This window comes from Lissotriton vulgaris, chromosome 4_1 (genome assembly GCF_964263255.1).
Source record: "Lissotriton vulgaris chromosome 4_1, aLisVul1.2, whole genome shotgun sequence".
Classification (NCBI taxonomy): domain Eukaryota; kingdom Metazoa; phylum Chordata; class Amphibia; order Caudata; family Salamandridae; genus Lissotriton; species Lissotriton vulgaris.
In genome coordinates this window covers 340,268,349-340,295,934 of record NC_141691.1, presented here as the reverse complement: position 1 = coordinate 340,295,934, position 27,586 = coordinate 340,268,349, and the positions used below count along the sequence as shown (strand labels likewise).

The following is a 27,586-nucleotide window of genomic DNA, read 5'->3' as shown; positions in this document are numbered from 1 at the left end:
CTTAAATAGGTTAAAGTAACCTTTGAGTACGAAATTAAAATATAAAAAATAAAAAGATTTATTCAGTCAAAATTTGGTTTTGTTGTGCCACAATTGTTTCATTTCATTGTGCATGGCATTTTGTCAAAGTTTGATGCAGCATTGGCATTCTTGTTTGTTGATACTTTTGCAGTGAAATGCATTTAAATTCTCAGCTGTATGACCTAGGTTGTTTGATATGATACTTGCATGTAAAACTAAGAAAGATGACGAGTTGTTTTTTATCGAGATGTATTCATTTACTGAAACCCCAATGACCGGTCATGCACATCCATTGCAATTATATACCCTTTAAGTCGGTGTTTTCAAGAAGAAAAGAAAATATGTTGCAATGCCATAAGTGCATGATTGGCTATGACTATGATTAAATATTCAACGTATTCATATGTATTTATATTAATCAATGAGGTAATACCATTGTCTTCCAAGCACCATCATTAGGATGTAAAATATATAAAGTATACTACAAATAACCCAGTGCCCTAATATTTTTCAGGCTTCCAGAGATGATTTTATGTGCAGCTTGTCTAGCCCTTCAAACAGATCAAGTCTCGTCCTGGACAAAGACATAGGTAAGTCATACGGTTTGTATTATAGAATTGGAGTCAAAGCCACTAAGATTCTGGCATAGGCTATGGACCACCAGCGAGCTCACTCATTACAGGCGTGATCTCACCCACGTAATGAGCTTGAACAAGCGCGATAGAATCCCATGGCTGGCCTTTGTCAAAAAGGAACTATATCGGTTGAAACTCCAGGAGTTATGGGAGGACCCAGAGCAGGGGTGTCGAACCATTTCCCGTAAAAACCTGGTGCAAATCCATAAGGAATATAGTTAGGCTCTTCTTCTGTCGGCCACCAGCAACGGCACCCTGACTGACCGCTTCTTGGAATTTAAGAATTCCTATGAATTTGAAGATTTTATGGACATAATATTCCCCATCCTAGCGAGAAAACTGTTTATACAGTGGAGGTTAGGCACTCTGCCCATAAAAACCTTCACTTGTAAGTGGCTTAAGGGGGGGGATAGATCCTGTCCTGGATGCAACATGTATGATGAGGAGGAAATTCATCTTTTTTTCTTCTGCCCTGCTTACAATAGACCCAGAAAATACTGGCTGGTGCCTTTATGCAGGAATTTGGGATCTAGGTCTTACTTGTCTGCATATAGAATCCTAAAAACAAGCACTTTGCCCCATATTGTATTTGCTGTGGCTAAGTTTATTATGGCTATGTGGCAGATAAGGAAAAAACTGTTACTCACTTAAATGTATAAAAGTTGAATGTGTCTCCCATTCATTCATAACTATCCTTTTAATACTCTGAAATTATTCTTTGTAATATTATGTAACTGAGTTTCCAATCCATTTTTACCCTCGGTACATTTTTAAAGCTCATCTATTATTGTATTTTAAATTGTAATGTACCTTTTAAAATGTGGTTGTATAAATGTATTTTGTGTGAATCTTTTATGGTCTAAGGACCAAAATAAAGAAATTTTGGATTGGATTGGATTGGTTTGTATTATAAGTAGCAACAAATGTATCAAGTCCATTGAATCGTAAAAAGTTAACGGTGGAAATAAGTGTCCTTGTTTTATTACCCCTGTTGTGTTGACTTAGTGGGACCTCTTTTTATTGTAAGAAAAGAGAGGAACCCCTTGAGTTAGTCAAGGGAAGTGGGGTATTGGACCCAGAAATTAGACTAGTTCCCTTGAGACATATACAGGATAAGCTAAAACTTAGCTTTAAAGCAACCAACGATAAAATCATGAACTAATGCAATTCTAAACATATGGTACACATCAATTTATTAAAGTAACAGAAATAAAAACAGTTTACATTTATACATCATACAATTACGAAGAAACAATTAAAATTTCAACTAATATTACAATCTATTGTGACCTGCACAATGCAACAGACAGACAAAAATTTGTTGTAAAACATAAAAAATTGTAAAATACAAGTGGTACATTCAATACTACAATTTCATCACTCCCTAGTTTTATGGCCACAAATTTGTATATCAATAGGGGAGGAGAGGACTTGAATTGTACAGGAGTTTGGCGTCAACGCGTTTCGGTGGTTCTGAAGCGAATATGTTCCACCTTTATCAAGACTAAGGTTCGATGTCTGTCTTGTTTCAGGGTCTGTACAATTCCCCGGTGTATTTCTGTGCGATGCGATAAGCTGATGGGTCTGTTCTCTACCACGTTTTTAAGAAGTAAAATAGGATAAATTCCTGTATAATCTTTTCAGAATGTTGAATGATGTCCCTTTATAGATTACGACGTTGTACAGATTAAAATGGTTCCTGAAGGAGATCAATCCAGTTCCATCTCTAAAATCGAGTGGAGAATCTTCTCCAATATGGAAAGAAGAACGTTTACGTTAGCGAGGTTTTGCTGGAAAATGATGGGCGCTTGACACGTCTTTCGCTGTCGGGTAAAGCTGATTTTTAAGGTGGAACGCTCTAGCAGTTTCCTCTTGTCAAGCGCCCATCATGGCGCCTGGTGACCATTAACAGTACCATAATATCTAAGCCCCTAGCTGATTCAAAAGCAGAGAATGGAAGTTGGAAAGTTGTTTTCATTGGATTAAACCTCTTCTTGGAGCAAATATACTACTTAGTACTGGTTTATAATACTGAAATAATTATTAAACTAAATCAGCCATGGTTACTGACAGTACTCACACCCATTCACTCCTGAAAACACATTTACTCCTGCTCATGAGTAAAGACGTTTTGATTAAAGACTATGAACAATTACGTTTTACTTTCGAAATGGGTTTTAATCTGAGTCATATTTCTTTTTTTAAAATCTCGAGCGGATTTTTTTCTACGAAGTTATTTTAAAACACGTTTTCCTTGTATTATATTGTGGGAAGGCCTACTTCACCTAAACCAGATTAAAATTGTCTAAGGAGAATTCTGTTTACTTGGTATCCAGCTAGGCTTTAATTGGACTTTTCTGGCGTGGTAAAGAAAATAGTCATTCCTCAGCTGGTACATCTGTTACTTTGTTCGGTGTAATGCTGCACATAATTCCAAACTATCAGAAATCAGTTGTCTCAATTGTGTGCACTTCAACCTATCCGCATGTGGATTTGCTGACATTGCTCCATGAACTTACTTCTCCTCAGTGCTGATGGCCTTTTTTGTGATGGATCAAAAGCAGCCTCGACTCCAAATCTTAGTAAGAGCCGTCAATAAATGCTGTGAACTTTGGCCTCCATGGATAGACGTATGCACTGCCAACAGCTCTGTACTGATCATTGTTAAATAAAGCCGATGTAAAATGCGGAAAAGAAGACGTTTTATGAGCATTTTTGTTTGGAGATCGAATTGAAGTCATATAAGAGTACTGAGAAACGAAACAAGTTTGCGGGCATCTATCTTTTATTGCAAATTGGACCTCCGTACATTTTTAACTAACCGTCCCTTAGCTCAAAATTTGTGAAAACAGAAATTCTACCATTTTGGCACAATATCTGTATTCATTGTTACCATTTTTAGGGCAAATGTTTGCCACTCTTATTTCTGTAAAGCAAAAATTGGATTTTACCCTTCTAAATGGATGCACTTGCACAACTAACCTGAACCTACCGTTGGTGCTTGAATAGGTTTTATAATAAGAGTGGGAAGGCGGAAATATCCCTTCAAAACAAACGTTTATTACTCAGTGAAGAATTCGGAATGTAATTGTTGAACCTCGAACTGCATGTCACATGACCTCCAGTCTGACTTTGTTATTACAGAGAGTGTTTACTATGGGTTTGAGGAAACGAGTTGTTGACAGGCGTTAAACGATCCTTTGAATGTCGGATCCATGCAGTTTGTTACACTTTGCATACAGTTTCGTTTATCCAAACATTGCTTTGCAAAAGTAATATTTCCCTTCCAAAATGAAACAATTATACATTTAAAATGTGACAATGTGTTATCAAACGCTCCAAATTTGCTTAATCCTTAGTTGCCTGGAGCATTGTTTATTAGACCAGAGCTTCCTTTAAGATACGTTACTGGCTAGTAATTATCTCTATTCCTGTAGATGTAAGAATAGCATTGTCGAGAACACTGCCTTATGAGAAGATATATGAGGTGCTTGTTTATCCTTTCTTAGTGTCCATTTTTCTTCATTTTACTCAACCATTAATAATAAAATATGTTTTTATTTTATTTCCTTAGGTTATGGCACGGGATTACAGAATGGATATGCAATGAAACGAGAAGATTCTCGTGGCTCCCTGGTTGGAGATACGGTGCCATCTTCTCCTGAGCCAAGCAGCACTGGCGATAATGTAAGGTGCTTGGCATACACGATGCCGCATGTGTAGTATCAACAATTGCACTTTCTGCCTTTTCATCTGATTCAGTACAGTAGAGTAACCATCGGGATCTGAAAGAAAGGATAAAGTACTGGTATCGGGCGGGAGGGCAGCAGCGTTTGTCAACATGAGTGGCACTGCCCGCACGGCCCGAGGTATTAAACTGATGTAATTTCAGAACCGAAGTTCTGGGGCTTTGCACGGCTGGCCCCTGGACTGAGAGCTCTTTAACCGGGTCCAGGGAGTGAAGGGGTCCCCTCCATGGACTTTGCACGGGGGCCCTCTCTAGCTTAGTTACGCCACTGAGTTCCTTAGGGAGTAACTGCTCTTTAGGCCACCTTGCGCTTCAGGATTTGCAAGCAGCATATGGTTCATACCCCTGTGCTTGATGTGACACTCAGGAAAGGCTCTACTTCTTAGTGCCAGATAAAGCCCTGCTTTACTTGACATCTTTTTGACCATATGTGGCAGGTGCAGGGGATCACAAAAATGCAGTGGTGGCTCAGTGGAATCCGAAGTGGTGGGGCAGCCTGGGGGAAATAAAACAATAATAAAAACACAGACAAAAAATAAAATAATATAAAACAGTACTTACCTGCCCTTGCGGCCGCTACCTTGCTCCTCTCTCTATCTTCGACTCTGGCAATTCAGGGCTTCTACATGCCAATCCAAACACTTCTCTCATGCTGTACATACCATTACCCAGCATGAGAGCAGCACTGGGATTGATCTGAGTGGCCTCGTTTGCCGCTCTGACAGTGCCTCGGAGCCTGGGACTGTTCTCCACCCAGCTGTGCAGCACAGGTTGGGATGGAGAAATGCTAAGTGCGCATGTCGGTTTGGCCGTCCTAAATGGCAAGCCAAACCGACATGCACACTTAGCAGTGCCTCTCACTCCTCCTCCCTACTGTGAGCTGTTGCTTTCAGATTGGATGGCCTGCCCCAACTTATGTTTCGGCTCGCCGGCAGCCTGTAAGTTAGATGAAAAATAAAATGATGATAACATTTTGTTTTTCATGCATTTAAATTTGCTGACACTCAACAGTAGGGCCACCATAATGGAGGAGCCGCCTCTGCAAATGTGTAAAGGAGGTTGAGGAGTGTACTGTCTGAAGTGACTAAGACCCTGGACTCATGCACAGGGAAGTTAGGGATAGATGTGTATGCTGACACTAAGGGGCCCATTAGGAACTCGGGCGGATCGCCACCGACTACATGGCTGTGGCGATCCGCCTGATATCTGTCTCCGTCTGCCACCCATTTCTCCCCGCCATATTACTATGGCGGGGGGACTGCGGCAGACGGAAAGACCGTCCAACGCTTTTCCACATGGTCAACAAGTTGACTGTGCGGAAAAGAGTTTAATATGGTGGCGGTGTCTGTTAGACACCGCCAGCCATATTACTATGGGGGCGGAAACATGCCTTTCCGTGTTGGCATTGCCACTGTAGCAGGCGCATCCTAATGGCCCCCATGGGAAGCCCGCCCTTATGGCGGGCGTTCCTATTTCACGATAGCCGCCCCCATCCTAATGACCTCCTAAATGTCTGTCTCAGCACACTAAAAGGGTCTGAGATGAGTCGCCCTTCCCAACCACTTTAGAATGAGTGAACAAATGAATATAGTAGTGCAGTTAAAAAATAGTAGCATTACTATAAACATTTATGTATACCCATGACTACGTAAATATATTTTCACGTACTCTGCAACCCTGTTAGCCTGGCTTGTGTTCACCTTATTACGTAAAATATTCCCCAGCCTTTGTTATAAAAATACTCCCAATAACACAGACAAATTAGCAAAGCTTTAGTTCAACTTTTTTAAACCTATGACCTGATTTAGAGCATGGCATTGTAACTCCGTTGCGCACAAGTAGTTGGTGTTTTCCTTTAGGGACCACTCGGACTCCGCATTCATCAATTTTCGCCAATGCCTCAATAACATCAGTGTCTGGATGACTGCGAACCACCTTAGATTGAATGCAGATAAAACAGAGGTTCTGTTTTTCAATCAGAAAACCTCTATCCCCTCCTCTTGGTGGTGGCCCACGGCGCTTGATTCTGCCCCGTCCCCTGTTCACTCGGCGCGGAATCTTGGTTTCCAATTTGATGACTCCCTGTCATGCAAAACCCAGATTAATAAAGTTACTTCCGCCTGCTTTATGAAACTACGCATGATAAGAAAGATCCTTCCCTATCTCCCCCTGGATTCCCGCCGCACAGTCACCCAGGCCCTCATCACGTCCCACTTGGATTATGCCAATAGTCTCTATGCAGGGGCTCCCCAGTACCTGATAGGCCGGCTGCAGATTGTCCAGAATGCTGCAGCCAGACTGATCGGTAATATCCCGTACAGTCAATCTGTTTCTGCCTACCGGAGGGAACTCCACTGGCTTCCTGTGGCTAGCCGCATTCAGTTTAAGGTCCTCACCCTTACCTATCGAGCCGTCAACAACTATGGACCTACTTATTTGAAAAAACGGGTCTCGATATCCCGCTCCACCAGATCCCTGAGATCCAATGACCTCCGCCTCCTGATCTCGCCCCGTTTCAGACTGTCTAGAACTGGTGGCAGAGGGTTCAGTGTCATTGCTGCCAGACTGTGGAACTCCCTTCCACTTGAGCTGAGATTCTGTCCTTCCGAATCCATCTTCCGAGCCAAACTTAAAACCTGGCTCTTCTCCGGACTCTAGTCTCTCCACTATTCCTTTTGCTTCACTCCCCCTCTCCCTTGGTAAACCCTGGATTTTAGCGCCGGGACACCCCTTCGGGGGTAGCTGCGCGCTCTACAAACTACATAAAATAAATAAATAAATAAGTACATTATATCCTATGGTACATGTAATAAGGCGGATGCGATATTCATCAGGTTTGTGACATAGTGTCCATCCACCAAACTCTAATTCAGACACCTGATCACAGATTCATTTTATTGTGCATGTGGGGATTATTGTTTGAGATAATACACCAACATTTTTAATTATCCGTTTTTGTAAATCTTGAAAGAAGGGTAGGAAAGGGTTGTTCTTTTGCAGTTGCTTAGTAGAATATTTGTGAAAACACAATAACAATATGTTTTTGGTGGTCACAAAGGCTTTGATGTTCTTCTATATCCTAGAAAGGGGCACCTATGCGAAGCAGGATATTTATTTATTTATTTATTTATAATTACATTTATTGAGCGCGCAGCTACCCGGAGGTTTCCCGGCGCTAAGGCAAACTGAATGGTGTAAAGGGAGGGAGGAACGTCAAACCATAACATTAGATATTGAAAAGCCAAGTTTTTATTCCCTTACGGAATTTCAAAAAGCACACTTCAGAGCGCAGAGATTGGGGAAGAGAGTTCCACAAGGAGGGGGCCAGCAGGGAAAACGAACGTCCTCCCATTTTGGCTCTGTTGATGCGTGGAATCTTAAACTTATTCTGCGTGGAGGACCTGAGTGTACGGGGGGGGAATATATTTCTGTACCAGAGCAGAGAGATAGTGAGGGGCTCTACCAGTCATGATCTTGTGCATGTAGCAAAGTGCTTTAAAGTTAACTCTGTTCTCGATTCGCAACCAGTGCAGATTCCGCATATGATGAGTGACCGAGGATCTCGCGGGAAGGTGACAGATAAGGCGAACTGCCATATTCTGTACCACCTGGTACTTCCTGGTAACCTCTTTGGCAGCACCTAAGAGAAGGATGTTCCCATAGTCCAGGCGTGAGATGACAAGAGCCTGGACTACGGTCCTCAGGGTGTCCGCAGGAAGCATCCAGGTGATTTTTCTCAGCCACCTGATGATGGTAGTACAGGTGGCGGAGACTTTCACAGCGTGTTGTTTGAAAGTAAGTTGGTTATCGAAGAGAACCCCAAGATTGCGAGCAGACACTGATGGAATGGGTAGAGGATCTATTGATGCTTTCCATGGTGGCAAATGAAAGAGAACATACATGTCCTTCTTGAATGGTGTGTAGAGAAAGGGCTTTTGGGAAAATGCTTTCATTAACCCAAAGAAAAATGTTAATTGAAATTTTGAAAAATGTATGTTTGCACATTTCCACCTTGTTTCTGTGTGCGAGACTTTCGCAATGCAGATAATCGTATGGAGTGCCCATGAACTACTAGGAGAATACCTGGAAATCTATGATTTTCTTATAATTTGGAGTATATTCCAATAGGCTTTTTTCAAGTTTGAGGAGCTTTATTTGAATAATAACAAAAAATACAAAAGTCCAGCAATACAGAATATAACAAATTGAAATAAGTGTCTAATGATAAAATAGCTAGTGGGAGAAGCAAAAACAAAAGCTGTTTAAGTTTTATGAGGGAATATGGGGGGGAAGAAAAATGGAGGGAGGGAGGAAGGAGAGGAAGTCGTAACTCTTACACAATTGGTAAAATATGAAATTGCATCTCTGCAAAGGAATTTGAACAATTATTATAATATAATTAATAAAAAACAATAAGCCAACAAGGGTTAGGAGAAAAGAACAGATAAGATAAATATTTAAGGAGGCTTACAGTTTTCTGCATGTAAACGAGAACTCTCTGTTAATGCCACTTTGTCTAAATGAGTAGTGAGTGGCAGCCAAAATAGTTCCCTATTAAACATCGGCTCACAAGAGGAGGAAAAAGTAATATCAAGTCGGTGAAAATGGCATAGACTATTCCACCAATGTCGGACAGAAAGCTTTGCAAACATTTTGTAATTAAGAGTTGTGTGTTGAAAAGCTAAAGCTAACATAAGGTCAAAAAGACCATGTTTATGAATGGGAAGTTCTAAGGAGTCAAACAAACTTCCAGAGAAAAGAAGAGGAATAGAATATGGAATGAGAATGTTAAACAAGCAAGAAATGCAGGAACATATCTTCCACCAAAAGAGAGAAACTGAAGGGCAAAGAAGAGAAGATGCATGAGATCAGCATTAGAAGAGCCACAAGTCCAGAAATTTGCATCAGTAGAGTGAGTAAACTTAGCTATAGAGACAGAAGTGAAATAAAGTCCATGGTAAAGGAAAAACATAGATTGAGTAAAGAGAAGCAGAGCGGGAGATTTTAAGAGAGTGGGCCAACGTTTGTTCCAGAAGTTGATAGTACATTCACATTCCAGGTCAGATTCCCATGCAAGCTCCAATTTAGTTTTAGAGCAATCAGGATTAGGAGCTAAGAAAAGTTTATAGATAAGAGAAGCATGGGGTAGAGAGAGGAAAACTTTGATAAAAGGGTTTCGATCGGAAGGAGGAGGAAGAGAGGGAGGAGAATAGAAAGTATCAAGAATAACTACCATCAGAATAGAGAATTTCTGGAGAAAGGAGCGGGGGCAATGAAAATTAGTTTGAAATTGGGGGAATGAGCTCAGAGATAAGCCATCGAATAGATCTCTAACCCAAATTATCCCCTTTAGTCTCCAAGATTTCCAAAATATGGGTCTATTATTAATAGTAATAAGGGAGTTGTGCCAAATAGGGTATTCTAAAAAGTATTCTCTAGAGATAAGTTTTGGTTGGGTCAAAGGCTTTAGTAGGCAACAAGTATGTTTAAACAAGGGGAGAGAGGTACGGCGGGTGTTGACAGAGAAGGCTAGAACTTCCCTTAAAGTGAAGTGTAATAGCAGAGCACGTTCAATGGAAAACCACAGGGGAGTAAAAGAAGAAGGTTCGAACAGGAGCCACTTCGAGGCCTGACGAAGGTAAAAGGATGTATGATAAAAGCGAACATCAGGGAAATTCACCCCCCCCCCATTAGATGTTATCTTGCAAAGGAAGGATAAGGAAATCCTGGCTTTTTTGCTTTTCCAGAGAAATTTAGAAAGGCGAGAATCAATCTTCTTAAAATAATAGGCAGGAATATGGATAGAAAGCAAGGAAAGAGCATAAATCAATATAGGAGTAAACATCATCCTAATTGAGTCTACCCCACCCCACCAGGAAAGGAAGAGAGGGTTCCAAGCGGAGAGTAGTTTGTCAACCCTAGAAAGAACCTCAGTCATATTTAATTTAACAGAAGAAGCAATGGAGTTGGAGAACCACATACCTAAATATTTGATTTTGGAATTATTCCACCCTAAACCGGTAGAAGAGAAGGAATGTGGAATACAACATTTTGTAAGAGGGAGAATTTCTGTTTTATCTGAATTGATTTTGTAGCCGAAACTAGGGAAAATTAAGTGAACTCATTTAATAAAGGAGGAATAGAGGTTTCGGGATTGGAAATGAAAAGAAGGATGTCATCCACGTAAGCGGAAAGTTTTAAATGTTGCTCACCATAAGAGAAGCTAGAAATAGAAGCATTGTTGCGAATTGAGGATAAGAAGGGTTCAAGAGCTCAGATGAACAAGAAGAGGGAAGAGAGGACAGCACTGGGGGACACCACGCTGAAGGGGAAAATAAGAAGAAACACAACCATTAACAAGTTCTGAGGCTCTGGGGGCAAAATATAATAAAGAAATAAGTGAAATCAACTTGGGACCAAAACCATGCCACTTCAAAGATGCAAATAAAAAGGACCAATCAACTCAATCATACGCTTTCTCAGCATCAACAGAAATGTCCGCCAAGGATGTGGAAAGGGAAGGGATTTTGTTCAAAACGTTCAGAAAGAGACGAGAATTATCCGAAGTCAATCTGCCCTTGATGAAACCACATCGCTTCTGTTAGACCTGGCATCTTTGGTGTGGTTTCCCCCTAACTTCTTGCCTCTACCTCCTGTATTTTTGATGCTGTGCTGGATTTCGTTTTTGCTGGTTTAGATGCTTTGGGCACTTTGCCACTCCTGTTCAGTGTTAAAGTGCAAGTGCTCCCTGCGTAAATTGTTATTGTGATTGGTTATCCATGATTGGCATATTTGTGTCACCAAGGAGTCCCTAGTAAAGTGCACTGAGTGTGCCAGGGTTGGTGACAACAAATTCTACTAGTGGGCCTGCAGCACTGATTGTGCCACCCACATGAGTATCCCTAAAATGGTGTCTCAGGCCTGCCACCGCAGTGCCAGTGTGCAGTCTGTGAACTGCCATGTCCTCCTGGTCAGTGTCTTCACTTACCAGGCCTAACCCTTCCCTTTCTGTACACATTGGTCCCCCCTATGGAAGGCCCAAGGTACCCCTTGCAGTGTATGTGAAAGGTAGAGCATGTACTAGTGCAGGTGACATGCTCTGGTAGTGAATTACAGCCATTTTCGTTTCTCACTATTGTAAGGCTATCTTGCCCCATCGGCTATCATGGGTAATACTGGCTACAGTGGCTACCAGCATATCGTCCCATAGGAGCAAGATAGGACATAAAAGTCCAGTATCCCTGAACTCAGAATTTAATAGCACATCTTTTAGGAAAGGTTGTTTTAAAATCCTGTGTTTGAGAACAGCACTTTTAGAAAGTTGCAGTTCTCTTGTCTGACCTTTCTGTGTGCCTTGGTCTGTCTGTGAACTGACTGTCTGGTTTGAGAGTGACAGAGGCTGGGAGCCCCCAGGAGGCTGGCTGAGTCAGCCCTAGGCGGAATGACTGCATCTGCATCTTGAGAGGTGTGAGGGGATAGCACCTGGGTCTGAATAGGGCTGTGCCTGCCTTCCACAATGCTGGCTCCACCTCCTGCTGGGCGGCTGATGACCCTGCCCCTCTCCCTGAAAGGAAATGAGAGGCCAGGAAAACAAAGTGCTCAAGGAACACCCAGAACTGGTTCAGACCGGGATCAGAGCCCTCCTGCACAAAGGGATCAAAGACTTTTAGGGGTATAAGTACAGGACCCTGACTACAGAAAATTAGATCATCCTGGAATCAAGAAGGAACCTCTGCCAAGGAGAAATCTGAAACTGAAGAAGGAAGACTGACTTGCTGTTGCTCTGCTGGACTTACCTGCTGTTGCTTTGCTGCCAAGGAGAGGGGAAGGACTTTGCTTTGTGCTGTGTCCCCGTGCTTGAAGGAATCTCCAAGGGCCTGAGAAGAGCTGGCTCCATGTTAAAAAGTCCCAGGAACAAAAGGACTTCACCCCCAGCTTCCCTGAACTCTGCTGAGAGAGTTCTGTCCTTCCTAGGGTGCTTGGACCAGTCGTGGTGCCTCTGGAATTTGTACCTGTGTTGAGAAGCTGGAAACCCAGATTTTAAAGACTTTCTGCAAGTTTTATTGCATCGCTCGCTTGCGGAGCGCATCCCTGTCAGGGCGAGGAAATTCCCGCCGCTACGAAGGTCGAGATCATCGCAGTGCCTGTTGCCGCTGCCAGACTCGTCGCATCCTTCGTTTGCGGGATGCACCAGTCCGGTGCGGGAAGATTAGCATCGCTGCGATTATCGTCGCAGAGCCTGTCGTCACTGGGTGAGATCATCACACCGCTTGCTTGCGGACCGCATCACGTTGCTGCGAACTTCGTCGCAGAGCCATCGCATCAGGGAGCTGCGAGAGGAAGATCACCGCTGGACCGCGCATCGTCACCCCGGAGATAGTCGCAGCCCCCAAAGATATTCGCATCGTGCCTCTGCGAGCTTTTCACTACGGAACCTCCGCACCGGAATCCATAAAAGGTATCGCCTCCCTCCTCATACAGACCGGATTCGTCCCAACACGCCCGCTACATCCAGCGGGGCTATCGCATCGCCTCCCCAAGGTCTCAGGAGTGACGCATCGCTTATTTTCTACCACACCATCTTCTGTTTTGGAAACTTTGTCGCATTTAAAGGTGAACTGTGTATGTTGGATTTTTGTTGTTTTGGTCTTGTGTAGTTTATATTAAAATACCATTATTTTTCTAAACTGTTTTGGAGTCAGTTTGTGGTGTTTTCACTGTGTTACTGTGAGTGTTGGTGCAAATACTTTACACATTGCCTTTGATAAATAAGTTTTGACTGATCGTGCCAAGCTATCCAGAGGGTGAGCAGAGGTTATCTAAGAGTGTTTCCTCCTTACCCTGACTAGAAGCAAGGCCCTTTTTTTGGACAGTGGTACCTGCCTCTGCCAATTAGAGACCCTCAGTTCTAACAGCTCCTTACCCACAAGATGAGGCATAAGAGGGTCTAGGTGTAAAGTAAGTATTTTGTCAAACAGTTTATATTCTACATTGACCAGTGAGATTGGGTGATCATTTTTACAAAACATAGGGTCTCGACCTTCTCTATGTATAAGACAGATCTTGGCGTCCTGAAAAGTGTCCTCCATCCTACCGGAGACAAAGAATGAATGAAAAAGATGTAAGAGGTGAGGGAGTAATAAATTTGAGAAATGTAAATAAAATTCAACTAAAAAAACATCTGGACCAGGAGTTTTCCTTTTCTTCAAATCATTTAAAGCATTAAATAATTCATTAGGGGATAAATCTATTTCAAGGTCAGAAATATTAAGGTGATCGTTAGACAGGGTTGAAAGTTTATTAAGGTAAGTGTTATAAGGTCTTTCCTACTCTTATTTATTTTATTTTATTTTAAAGTTTGATAGAGCGCGAACCTGACCTGTGAGGGTATCAGAGCGCTTTACAGGTTCAAGAGTAATACAGAAAGAATCGGTTGACAAAATGATAGCAATAAATTGGGGGGGGTATACAGAAACAGGGGTCATATGGTAGGCAGGGGGTCAAAGGGGTATGTGCAAGGAGGGAGGGATGGGGTGAAAAGGTATATAGGAACATTTTCCAGAATAAATGATCATACATTGACACAGTGATCTTTACAGAGTCAAGGATCATACAATAGCACAGGGTATCATACAATAGAACAGGGTATCACAAATTTAATCAGTCTCTTGGTGCTTGTGGAGCAAGTTAGCCAAGGAATTTGGCCATGAGGAAGGATTTGGCCTCTTTTTTGAAGCGTGCCAAGGAGTGGATACTTCTAATGTCAGATGGGAAGGCGTTCCATATTCTTGGAGCAGCCCCGGTGAAAGAGCGATTGTACGTTTTTTTTTCTTAAAACGTGCAGGCCGGAGTAGGATGGTATTTGCCGATCGAGAGATTCTGCTTCCTCCAGATATTGCGAGCTTCTGTGCAAGATACGCAGGGGAGTTGGTGTGTAGGGCCTTGTGCGTGATGCATGCCAACTTGAGGTGAATTCTAGCCTCGAGACGGAGCCAGTTCAACGCTTTCAGGTGGGGGGTGATTGATCAAATTTTCTAGAGCCCGTGAGTAGTCTGGCCGCTGCATTGAGGCAGGCTTTTAAAGGTGCCAGAGTGATCTTGGGTAAACCAGAGAGGGTGGAGCAGCCATATTCCAATCAAGAGATGACTAGAGATTGGACTGCTAGTTTTAGGTCGGGAGTAGCTAGAAATGGTTTCAGTTTCCATAGGTAACTCAGGTGGAATCTGGCAGATTTGGCCATTGAGTTGATGTGGTTTCGCATGTTTAGGTTGTAGTCCAAGGTGATTCCCAGTGATTTGGCAGAGTCCACTATGGTCGGGGAACAGTTTAAGGCTGTGATAGCTTTGATCCAAGTGTGTATCTCAGAGTTGCTCTTGGGCGGGGAGATAAGAAGGAACTCCGTTTTGTTAGCATTGAGTTTGAGTTGGTTTGAGGCTTACCAACGGACGGTCAACTTCAGGGCCTCATTCATGGTGATGATCTCCGCAAGAGATGAGATTTTTATGTAGATCTGAGTATCATCAGCGTACATATGGAAGGAGATATTAGCATTGCGGAGGATTTCAGCAAGGGGTTCTAGATAGAGATTAAACAGGGTGGGGGATAACGTTGATCCTTGAGGGGCTCCCACCATGACCATGGAGGAGGAGGAAAGTTCCCCATTGATTAGGAATCTTTGAGATGTGTTTTGGAGGTAAGAATAAACCAGTCGAGTACTGTGCCATCTAAACTCATCCTAAGTTTGAGGCGTTCGAGTAGCATCTCGTGATTGACAGTATCTAAGGCAGAGGATAGATCAAGGAGGATTAGGAGACAAGTTTTGTCTTGGTCCAGGGCTTGACAACGTGGAGCATGGTGGTTTCAGTGCTATGTCCTGGTCGGAAGTCGGATTGGCAGTCATCGAGTAGATGGAAGTTGCTGATGTGGCGACTTAGCTGTATGTGAACACACTTTTCCAACACTTTTGCCAAGAGGGGAATGTTGGAGATTGGTCTAAAGTTATTTGGAGAGTTTGGATCCAGTGATGGCTTTTTCAGAATAGGGAGAACTTGTCCTGCGGTATCGATCCCTGCCGGAGAGAGGCATTAATTATCGCGGTCCAGCAAGGAATAATGGATTTGGTAATCGTCGCAAGACAGTTTGAGGGGAGCGGGTCGTTGAAATGGTTGTTCGGGTTTAAGGAGGAGAGGATATTTGCGACGGAGTCTTCATCGTAGGGTAAGAATTCAGACCAGTGCTCTAGGTTCTTGGGTGAGGCCGGTGTCAGTAGCAGTGATGGAGGAGGCGGATGGTCAGTGTTTGGTGGGGGGAGTGAGGCAGCTTTGAGTTCGGTATCTAAGGTGATGATTTTGTTTGCGAAGAACAAGGAGAAATCTTCAGAGGAGAAGAGAGACTTGGGGTTTTCTTTCGCTGTTTTGGACAGTTTATTCGACTGGAGTTTGATCATCTCAAAGAGTTTGCGAGGCCTGTTCTGAGTATTTCCTAGTTCAGCTCTGAAAAACTCTTTTTTTGAATTGAGGTTGTTTTTGTTGTAAGCATTTCTGGCCTGGCGAAGAAGTTTCAGTTGATCTGCCGATGGGTGCTGTCTCCAGATTCTTTCGGCTTGACGGAGGGATCTTCTCTCGTTGTTGAGGGAGCCAGTGAACCATGTGTTTCTGTTTTTACTTGAGTTCTTTTAAGTTTAAGAGGGGCGAGGTCATCCAAAATGTTCGACATCGAAACAGTGTAGTGATCATTGAGGTCACTGGCCGAGGTGATGTGGGGAGGGGATGGGAGGTCGGATTTGCAACGAGACTCAAGTTCAATTAGGTCGAGGTTTTTGGTGTCTCTGACCCAGCGTTTTGGGAGCACTGGTTGAGGAGCCCATGTTTTGAGGGTGCAGGGTAGAAGGAAGGCGATGGCATGGTGGTCTGAACAGTCGCAGGGGTCAGTGTATAAGATCTTGACAGTTTTCTCATTAGAGATGATCCAGTCAAGAGTAGCCCCTTTCGAGTGGGTAGGGAGTAGGCAAGCTTGGGTCAGGGCTAGATAAGCCATGAGGTCTTTAATGGCGTTGACATGTGTATCTTTATGGTCATTCCAGTGCAGGTTGAAGTCCCCAAGGAAAATGTCTTTGGAGTTGGGGGAGTTCTTAGCCATGATAATTTCCATGAGGTAGTCAGTGAATTGATTGTTATTTCATGGGGGGTGGTAAAAAGTGTGCAGGTTGCACAGGAGGGTGGTGTTGTTCCAGACTGAGAGGGCAGATATTCGCAGAAATCAGTGGTATTCGTTGAAAGCTCTAAGACAAGGAGGTTAGAGCGATAGATGCAAGCAATTCCGCCACCTTTTTTGTTAAGCGGTCTGTCTAGTCTGGTAATGTTAAAATTGGGGGGGACTAAGAGGTCGAGGCAAGGGGATGATGCATCATTGAGCTATGATTCAGTTAGAATGGCTAGGTCGGTGTTATTGTTTAGGATGAGAGCAGCGACATCGGCGGCATGCTTTACTGCCGATCGGCAGTTGATTAAGAGCCCCGTCAGACCGTGGGGGGAAGTGGTGGTGGGAGTCGGGGCAGTCAGGGGTACGGGTGCAAGATTGCTTCTAATCGCCCTTCTATTGCAGGGGGGGAGGCCAGTCGGTGTGGGTTGATAGCGACTGTGCAGATAGGGTGTGCGGTACTCACGTCCGGTAGGCAGGGAGGGATAGGGGCTGGGTTGAGGTCTTTAAGAATATCCAGGATTTCGATTTCCGTGAGGTCAGGGGAATCGGTGGTGATTGGGCAAAGGTTATATGAGCAGGCGAGGTCAAGGATTTCCTCCTCGGATAGACAGCTAGTGTGCTTGCGAGGGCGAAGATGTCTTAAGGCTGTTGGTAGCGGGCGCTTTGGAAGTTCAGGGATGGGCAGAGGAGATCGCTGAGGCATGAGGTTTGCGAAGGCTGATTCAGCGAGGTGGAGGAGGTTTGTTAGTTCGAGGATAGAGGAGTGGACGCTTTGAATTATTTTGGAGGCTCTGGAGTGCAGAGAGCGGATACATGTGGGGGGAGGGGTAAGAAGGTTGGGGTGGATGGAGCTGGGAGTTATGGAGGATAGGGTGGTAGGGTAGACTTTGCTAGGAGTCATGGAAGGGAGGGTGTGATTGTTATCGGGGCAGGCTTGATCTGCTGCTGCGGTCGTCACTATGGAGGGGGGGCTAGTAGGATAAGGATGGACAGTTTTGGTGGATTGGGTGGTAGGGAGGATAGTGTTAGCGGTCATGGAGAGGGGGGTGTGTGTGCTAGCGGGGCTGGCTTGACCTGCTGTGGAGGACGTCATTAGGGTGGGGGATTGGGAGGGCAAGGGTGGACCATTTTGGTGGATTGGGTGGTAGGGAGGATAGTGCTAGGGGTCAAGGAGAGGGGGGTTTGCGTGTTGGTGGGCCTGGCTTGACCTGCTGTAGAGGACATCTCTAGGGTGGGGGGATTTGGAGGAGAAGGGTGGACAGTGTTAGGGGTCGAAGAAGGGGTGGATAAAGTGTTGGCAAGGCTGGTTTGACCTGTATCAGCGAAGATCACTGAGGATGTGGTGGTCTTAAAGTCAGAATGGGAAGCAAGGGGGGAGGGGACCGAGGGTCCAGGGTTAATTACGATGAGGGGGTTGAGGTGTGTTGTGAGGGAAATCGTGGGTTCCGAGCGATGAGTGAGGAGGGGGAAATCAAGAGTCTCTGGACGCTGGCGATATGAGGGTTGATAGGAGTAGTGAGGGGATGAGTATGCTCTATTTTGGGCCGGGGGGACGGGTTAACGTCAGGCCGGATGTTAGTCGGCGTTCCAGTGTCCTGCACATGTTTGCTTCTTTCCACCATGTCTTCCTGCTGTTCAGCCTATGTTGTGTGTGGAATGTGATGACTGCATAGAATGTTGAGTGTAGGCGGTTAGGCAGTTGGTGTCAGCAGGCTGAGCAGTAAGGACACTGCTCCTGGTGGGGCATACTTTATGCCTATTTACCATCTTAGCTCTACCTTTAGCTTCCTGTAACTTAATTACAAATAAAGATATAACTTGGAACCTACAATCTGCTTTCTTGAAGATTCTTATTTGTAACAGTAAGCTTGAATAAGGGAGGTGGAAGGGGGAGTTTCCGGGGTACTGAGATCTTTGTAAAATAGCATACATTTCCTAATAATGTCTTGATCCTAGTGAATGGGAGTACCCTCTGAGGAATAAATAGTATCAATTAGAGTATGGTCTTCACGGGACTTATGATAATTCGCTAAAAGTTTACCCGCTTTATTACGTCAACCGTAGTATCAAGTACTACGAAGAAGAAGAATGGACGATGCATTATCAGTCGTGATTTTATTAAAGGCTAATTTGGCACGAATAGGATCTGGTAAGACTGAATCCGTCGACGAGGTATAGAATTTATGTTCTAGGGTTTTAATGTGTGCTAGGGAAGCTTTTTGTTGTTGGAGAAAATATTTCTTCTTTTTTTAAACAAAGTCTACAATAAACTCTCTCGCTGTAACCTTAAAAGAATCCCATAGTATGAGAGGGGGGGAACTGGGTTCACTGTTTAAGTCAAAAGATTCATTGGCAAAAGTAATGAAAGAGGAGGAAAAAGACTGGTCAATGAGAAGAGAATTATTAAAATGGCAGGGGGGACCTGGGATGTGGAGGGAGCAGATCAAGATCCTTTACAATTGGGGCATTGTCAGAAATAACAATAGGTTCAATAGAGGAGGATAATAGATTTTGAGATATAGATTGAGAGAGAAAAATATAGTCTAGACAGGAGAGAGTTATGGGGAGGAGAGAAGAAAGAAAAGTCAAGAGCATCAGGGTGGGAGAATCTCCAACTTCTACAAGGTGTACTTGGAAGATAGTGTCTAGAAAGTGTTTTTGTGTTATATGAGGAACAAAGCGTACCGGAGATTGGCGGGCGAGAAAGGGGTCAGCAACCTGATTGCAGTCACCTCCTATTCTAAACTGAATACATTTCTGTGTAACCATAGGCCAAAAGGAACAGTCAGGATGGGTGGAGCCATAAACATCAAATACGGTCAGCGAAATATTATTAATTAACAACTTAGCTAACAACTATCTACCTTCTGTATCAGTCTCTTGCAATATAACTTTACAATTCAACTTCTTTTGGCATAAAATAACAACCCTATTTTTGTGGAAACTATAACTGAACCCACCCAACCTTTTTTTCAGTTTTAATGCTTCGGTTCTGAAGCTGGGTTTCTTGCAAGAAAACCAAATCTGAATAATAAGAGGCAAGATGGGAAAGTATTCTCTGTCTCTTAATTGGGTTAATGAAAACGTTCACATTCCAGGGAATCACTCTGAATGCAAAACTATCAAGAATACATAAAGAACAATATATGCAGCAGTAATATTATAAGATAAGAGATAAAGAAAGAGAAAAGGGAGATATAATTAGAAATCACATGAGACAAGAAACATTCAGGAAAAAGAAAGCAAGTCAATCAAGGGTAAGAAAGGGAAAGATACGAAAAAGAGGAAAGAGAGGAAGGGAAAAAAGAATAAGAACAAGAGGAGACAGTACATGTCAAGGTGACGACTGTAATAAATACCTTTCAGGGTACAAAGGGAAAATATGAGAGGCGGCAACAGAAACAGCACACCCAACAAAGGACAACACACCACACCAGGACATCAAATAAACAAAATGATGAACAGGAGCGGAAACATGGAGAGGAACACAATACATTTCAATGAGCCTGTAAAGGGAAACAAAGAGTTATACAAATATAATAAGAAGGCCCAAAAGGAGTCTAAACAATATAAACTATAACTTCGACTTCAATACAATAATATAACAAAAGGAGGACTACAGTCAAGATCCATACATAAACAAGAGCAGGAGCAATAACATGAAAAGGAGTAAGATAAACTATCAATGAACCTGTAAAAGGAAACAAATAATTATGCAAAATAGAGCTAGAAGAACAATGGAGTCATAATAGTATAAACTATAACAGTAACTTCAATGCAGTAATATAACAGAAGACGTACAACAGTCAAGATCCAGAGAGATAAGGAACAGTCTCCATTGAAGTAGTAGAGTGAGACTGGATAAATCTTCTGGGATCAGCTGCGTCATCAAAGGTGGAAGTCTTGTTAAGGAAGGTGACCTTGAAGAGGCAGGGATGGAACAATCCATATCTTGCACCTAAGGAGCGAAGAGCAGCACGAAGATCCAGAAACTCCTTCCTTCGTTTGGCAGTCATTGAAGAAACATCCTGGGAGATAAATACTTTGGTGCCATGCCAGGAAAGATTCTTTTTGGAATTATCAGCATTCAGTACCAGCATAAGGTAAGTGAATTGCAGGAATAAAAATATTATTCCACAGGGATTAGATGGTGCGGATGAGGAAGAAAGATGAGGACCCAGTCTATGAGCTCGTTGTAGTTTCAGTTTAGTTGCAGAAGGGAGACCCAAAAACTGCTGCAAGAAAGAGGTAAAGTACGTGACAAGTTCATCACCCTCGAGTCCCTCAGAAAGTCCATAAATGCGTAAATTATTACGATTTCTATTTTCCAAGTCTTCAGTCGCTCTTCTCAGTTGTAAGATTTCCTTCTCCAAGGAGGAGATTCTAGAAGATGAATCCTCTACTTAACTAAGTAGATGTTCCACCACAGTTATGCTGGACTCCATAGAGGACCATTTATTGTCCAACGTGTGCAGGCGACAATTGGTTTCCTCAATAAAGTGTCGGAGGGTGTGTAGTTCCTCCCAAACCATGTCTAAGGAGACCAGAGAAGCAGACTTAGGGGGAGAGGGAGGGTCCTGCTTAAGCTTCTTGCCGGTGGTTGAAGGCAGCAGCACTTTAGATGCCATGGTGGTGGAACTCCCTGCAAAAGTGGGACAGTCCCAGTGTGGCGATAGCACAGATAGACAGGAACATTTGTTAAAAGTAGTGTCGCTGGACTCAGAAACAGCTGGAGCATTCAATTCCAATTTTTTGACGTGGTGGAGTAGGCGTTTGCTCCTACACATGAAGTGTGGTAAAGAAAGTGCAAAGAAAATAATGAAATCACACAGAAGAGAAGGCAAAATACCTCAGAAGAAACAGCAGAATTGACTTAATTGATGACCTCCCACTTCAAAATGATAGTCTCTGAGAAAACATGCATTAAACATGCATTAAACATGCAGTGTGTGACATCATGTGAAGAGACCTGAAGAAAAAAGCGGCAAGGAGAGACACAAAATGGCGGCGGTCAGCAACATAAAAAAGTTGCCTACACAAAATCACCCCTTCCTCACGGAGACAAACTCTGGAAAGAGCATCCTTCAGAAGCGCCAACATTCCGATTCAGGAAAATGCCAGCATATCACGGGGCAGGGCAGCAGAACTGCTCCAAAGAAATGTGCGAAGTCCGGCACGATGAGGAGCCCCGTCGCTGGGTGGCCATTTTAGGTTGCGGTGCGCGCGACTCCCTTCCAATAGGCTTTTTAAAATCATAAAACAAGCAAAAATATAGGTAACATACAATAATACACAGTGCATAATTTTACAATTTTTCTGAGTATAAGCACTATTAAAGGTAAAGGAAGGACCGTCTTCAGGACATCCTTCACTCGTTCTCGGTAAACCTAATCCCGACTCGACTATTGTAAAAGATCATCTCTTTGAGACCATCTTTAGGACTTCAATCCATCAATTTATACATGCCGATTGCTTACCTACCAGTGTGTAATAATGTTACTGAAAGGCATTGCTTAATTTGAAAAAACATAAGTGCAGGTGCCCAATATTTTTCTGAGGAAACCATCTCCCACTTGTTCACTGGCACTGCCAATTTTCCCTTCCAGCACTCCCAAATCCACATTGCTTAGAACAAGCAAAGCAAATGCGCATACCTTACCCAAGAAGGAATTTTTGGAAAAACTTGATCAGATAGTGCATTTTGCAGACCAATTTTAGCTTGAAGTTGCTAAAAAGGCATGGGCTGACAGATGGCACCCTGAAAGGACCTTCATGAAATATACAAAAAGGTTACTTTTACATGTGCATTGAAACTTTCACTTTGTCTTTTCTTCTATAATCTGGCTCTTTAGTCCTTGCATGCGGAATACAACATATTTGCCTAAAGTTTGATCTCAAGTTGATCCCCGTTTGGACAAAGAAGTTTAAAAACACAGGTTGCCTACTCTTTGGGCCATGAATATTTTTCATAGCACATCTGCATCAACAGGTCTGTGCCCCAGGTCCCAGCACTTAAGACAAACTGTCTCGGACAGTGATGCGGCAGCCGCAAAGCAACACAACAGAGACAGGCACAGAGGTGAGGCAGTCAAGTCAGGTCAGGAGAGCAATCTATGGCTATCTCAAATGGGAAGACAGGCAGATAGAGACCTGGAGAGGTGAGTCACTGTGCCAGAGTGGGAATACAAGGTGGTGGAGGGTTGTAATCATCCCAAAACCTTAAACTTTGTCATCTGTCTTCCTTCGGAGAGGGCCTGCCCTGGAGGTTTAAACGTCACACTCTGAAATCCCCCGGTGAGGGGGACACGATTAAGGGGCTGTGGACAGGTTGCACTGGGCAGAGATAAATGTAATAAAATTCACGTAGCTGCCTGCAGTGACATTTGACTAGGGCAGAGAGAACAAGTTTATAGCATCCCACTGAACTCTCACTGCTGGTCCTAAGCACAAGGAGTAGCGTGTTACCTTTCCACTAAAAGTGCTTTGGTGCCTTCTCTTTCGAATGAAGCGCTCCTGTTCAAGAAGGACAGGTTTAATCAGACACCATGGGAGCTGTCCTTGACTGACAGCATTATTGGGGAATGATGTGAGGTGAAAATAGTGGCAACAGAATACATGCACTTTTACCCACAGGAGAGGTGTGGGTAGCTTTCTCCCAGGATACCAGCAGGAATAGGAATGGCATAGTAATAACCCCAAAATTGCCGCTCCTTGAAACCTTGTGAAATCTGGGCCTTCTGTTGTTTGTCTTGTTTCAGAATGTGGCCATCTTGGACCAGCCTGTCCATATTGACAACACAGTAGGACAATAGGACAATATTTTTAAGGCAAGCTCTCATGCAAGTCCGGGTTAACTCATGAAACAAAAAACGCCTACCATAAAAAAACTAAAAAGGATTGCTTTCTCTAGGGAACATGTGCACAAAAAATGTATTTAATTTGTGATGATTCTGTCTAATTTTGAGCTGTGAAATAGTCCCTCACTCGATAGAATGATATAACTTATCTAATCAAAAAGTTGCAAACAAAATTCTTCGAAAACAGGAATAGCACAAGAATGGAAGGAAAGCTATGTAGCAAAAGTAGGGAGCTAAGCTATACATTTATGTATATGGTATTTTTATAGCATGACCCTAGCTAAAAGGCATCTAGCTCTATACAGTGTCAAAGACAAGAAAGCCATTGAATCATGAGCAAAGGCAGACCCAAAGTCCACTATAGGTTCTTAATACAAACAATACGTTTGTTTGACAGCTATACTGTCAAATCAATGACCTTAAAAACAAGCATGCTAACCAGCATATGCAAGGCATCCGAGCAAGGCTTGGCAATTTCTGTATCTCAGGCAAGTGGTTTGCTGGATTGATTTAGTGTTGAACGTGAGTGAGCTCATTAATTTGGACATGCATTTAGTGTGATGTAAAATAATTGGAAGAGAATTATTCAGTTCAATATTTAGATCTATTTTTATTAGGCATCTTTTGTTAGAGCTGTATTGAGAGCTACCACTTTATAAAATATGTTTTATTGCGTTAAGTGACTCCTCGCTGCTGCATCTGATTTCAAAGTTTGTGAGCATTGGGACTATGAAGACTGCAGCTGATCTAAGGACTGATTGATTTGTTTTGTTTTCCTGCAGATGCGAAGAAGCTCAACACGGAGCAGCTTCTCCCACTACAACAGACTCGACCCATATGAAATTAAGAGTCTCCTCACCTGCTACCTTTTTGTAACAAAAATGATATCTGAAGGTAAATGACTGCGCACGAAAAGCTATGAACAAAACACTGATCAATTAAATGATTGATTATTCTTGTAGTTATAAACTTTGAATGAATGTAATATGGCTGAGATACCCGCCACCCCCTCTCAACACAATCCCCAAATGAGGGAAACCGGAAACAGTTCTTGAAGTTTTTGGAAGTGGGAGGGAGTGACCCTCCCGGCCGTATTTATTAAAACAAAAAATTAAAACATTTAAACATTAATGTACAATTTCATACCACATTGCGATGTTTGGCTAACCTTAACAGATTCTCTAATACAGAGGTTCTCCTAGCCGAACTAACATCCTACAAAACATTTACTTGAAATATTGAAATTGTACATCCTAACGTTTAAGGGCCAACGGCAAGGTCGTAACCGGTGTCAAGATCCCTAACCAGACATACCCCCCCCACTTGGGAGGGGCGACAGCACTGAGGCGTACTCACGTGCAACTACTACCAATTTCCCTTGACTTGACGGGGGCACTTATCAACTCGACGCCAGTTAAAGGTCGTTCGAAGACTCGTGTGAGGTATCTAGAAGGTATCGTAGACCTCCCCCCAACCCCACACAACTTACCGCATCTGCCGTCGCAGATGTCACTGGCCCCGGGAAATTCCCTAGGAGGGGGCTGTAACCCCTCCTACACAGGAAGGGGCCTTGACCGCCTTTCCTCTTCTTTCGGCGACCCATCCTTAGAAGGGACCGCCTCCCCGTTGAGGGGCCAAAGGCCACCTCCCCCGAGCGCTCCCATCCGTGTTGGGTGACGCCCACTCATAGGGATCTTCCAATTAGTGCTCACCGATCATGACCTTACCGCCTACCGCCTGACCGAAATAAATACGACAAATGCTAACTAAACGAAACTACATTGGCCACTATGACCGAAAAACGCTTGTTTATAAATGGACCTTGAATCCGAAGTTCTCTAATCACAAACTTGTAAAATTAGACCAATCTTTATTACACATTAAATATCAACATAACACCAAAACAACCTGAAAACGAAATAGAATAACTGATCAACTTTATTAAAACAACTAGCTGTCCTCAGGGGCTGGTGGGTGGGTCAAAATTGGCTCTTCGTTCCGTCTCGAGCTCACGTGCAGCGAGGAGGTGCAGCTTCAGAGCACAGGAACAAGAGGATGTCTTCTGGACTTGCGTCTCTTTTTATCCATCTTCAGGGCGGGCGTAAACCCGCCCCTGCCTGCCCCGAGGGCGTGGCCGGCTGCGTCAGTGTCTAGGCCAGCCCACTCTAGGGCGGGAAAAAGCGCGCCCCGGCTACGCCGCTTCGGGCATACCAGCCGAGACGCGCCTCCCGCCCAAAAATGGCTTCCCGGGGGGATCGAGGCACTCTGCCATACGTTCGGGGGGACCGAGTGGTCGCCCCTTTCCATATGGCTGAGATACCCGCCACCCCCTCTCAACACAATCCCCAAATGAGGGAAACCGGAAACAGTTCTTGAAGTTTTTGGAAGTGGGAGGGAGTGACCCTCCCGGCCGTATTTATTAAAACAAAAAATTAAAACATTTAAACATTAATGTACAATTTCATACCACATTGCGATGTTTGGCTAACCTTAACAGATTCTCTAATACAGAGGTTCTCCTAGCCGAACTAACATCCTACAAAACATTTACTTGAAATATTGAAATTGTACATCCTAACGTTTAAGGGCCAACGGCAAGGTCGTAACCGGTGTCAAGATCCCTAACCAGACATACCCCCCCCACTTGGGAGGGGCGACAGCACTGAGGCGTACTCACGTGCAACTACTACCAATTTCCCTTGACTTGACGGGGGCACTTATCAACTCGACGCCAGTTAAAGGTCGTTCGAAGACTCGTGTGAGGTATCTAGAAGGTATCGTAGACCTCCCCCCAACCCCACACAACTTACCGCATCTGCCGTCGCAGATGTCACTGGCCCCGGGAAATTCCCTAGGAGGGGGCTGTAACCCCTCCTACACAGGAAGGGGCCTTGACCGCCTTTCCTCTTCTTTCGGCGACCCATCCTTAGAAGGGACCGCCTCCCCGTTGAGGGGCCAAAGGCCACCTCCCCCGAGCGCTCCCATCCGTGTTGGGTGACGCCCACTCATAGGGATCTTCCAATTAGTGCTCACCGATCATGACCTTACCGCCACAGGCCGGATAGTTGACCGGCTATCCGGACCCCCCACAAAACTCCTACCTAAAGGTCATGTTTCAAAGATTTTAACCATGCTAAGAAGTCTCTTAAGAGTAACTCATTCCCCACCCAAGACAAATGCACACCATCCCCCGAATACATACTGTCATCATTAATACAGCTATGAGAAATAGAATGCAATGTCCTGGAACGGAACAACCTACTCACTTTATTGTTAAGCTTTCTAACAGAATGATTCAAAGCAGGTATAGAGATAGCCCCCCGCCACACCCTTCGTGGAATCAAATGGGACCATGCAATCGTGCACCCCGGAACTCTCCTCGCCAACCAACTTACAGTGGAAAGCATTGCCTCCAGGAGTAGTCGTCTACCGATGGTGACCAAATCATTGCCCCCAACATGCACTATAACTATTGACGGCGGTGACCTTGTCCGCCCTAACAAACCCTCGAAAAATGATTGAAACTGGTCAATACAGAGACCGCCCCTTCCGTAAAAGGACATCTTGTACCCGTATTCCCCAGCTACGTGAATCATGTCACCTGCTTTGAATACGTCTGCGGCACGCCTCACGTATGAGTGGCCCACGACCCACACCTCCTTTTTCACAGTCGGTGATGTCTGACCGCTGGCCCGGTGTAGGGTCGACTGCATAGTCCGCCCCGCCTCGTAGGCTTGCGAAACTGAAAACCAAACAAAAACAAGAAGCGTGAGTACATTATTACAGCTTCACAACATGTGCAACCGCACGTATCTCTTATAACAATTGGAGGACCAACGCCCCACTCGTTTCACTTGCTCAACATTAAGACCCCTGGCTGTAGCTTCCGTAGCAGCCCCTATCCGAAAGGAATGGGTCCCAAACTCGCCCGGGTTAAAGCCCGCAGCGGCAATTGACATCGCAAGCACCCGCTGAAACTGAAATTTCGTCAGTGGGGTGGCGTCCGCGTGTCTTAACAAAGTCCCCCCCCATGATGCCACCCTTCGTGCTAGGTAATCCTCTAAACACTTTACCGGACATATGGAGGACCCAGGAATCCTGCGTATGATGACGCAGTCACCCAT

At 44.0% G+C, this 27,586-nt stretch overlaps 1 protein-coding gene across 5 annotated transcripts in view; it reads left to right on the top strand.

The window, feature by feature from the left end:
• The window catches only part of DOCK11 (dedicator of cytokinesis 11), a 1,133,414-nt gene that overhangs the window by 749,186 nt on the left and 356,642 nt on the right, over positions 1-27,586 (top strand). For all 5 annotated transcript variants that reach the window (XM_086918718.1, XM_086918717.1, XM_086918722.1 and 2 more), the window contains 3 exons: positions 536-611; positions 4,231-4,343; positions 24,245-24,356. In XM_086918718.1, the coding sequence (XP_086774844.1) occupies positions 536-611; positions 4,231-4,343; positions 24,245-24,356 (301 nt within the window). The remainder of the gene's footprint in view (positions 1-535; positions 612-4,230; positions 4,344-24,244; positions 24,357-27,586) is intronic.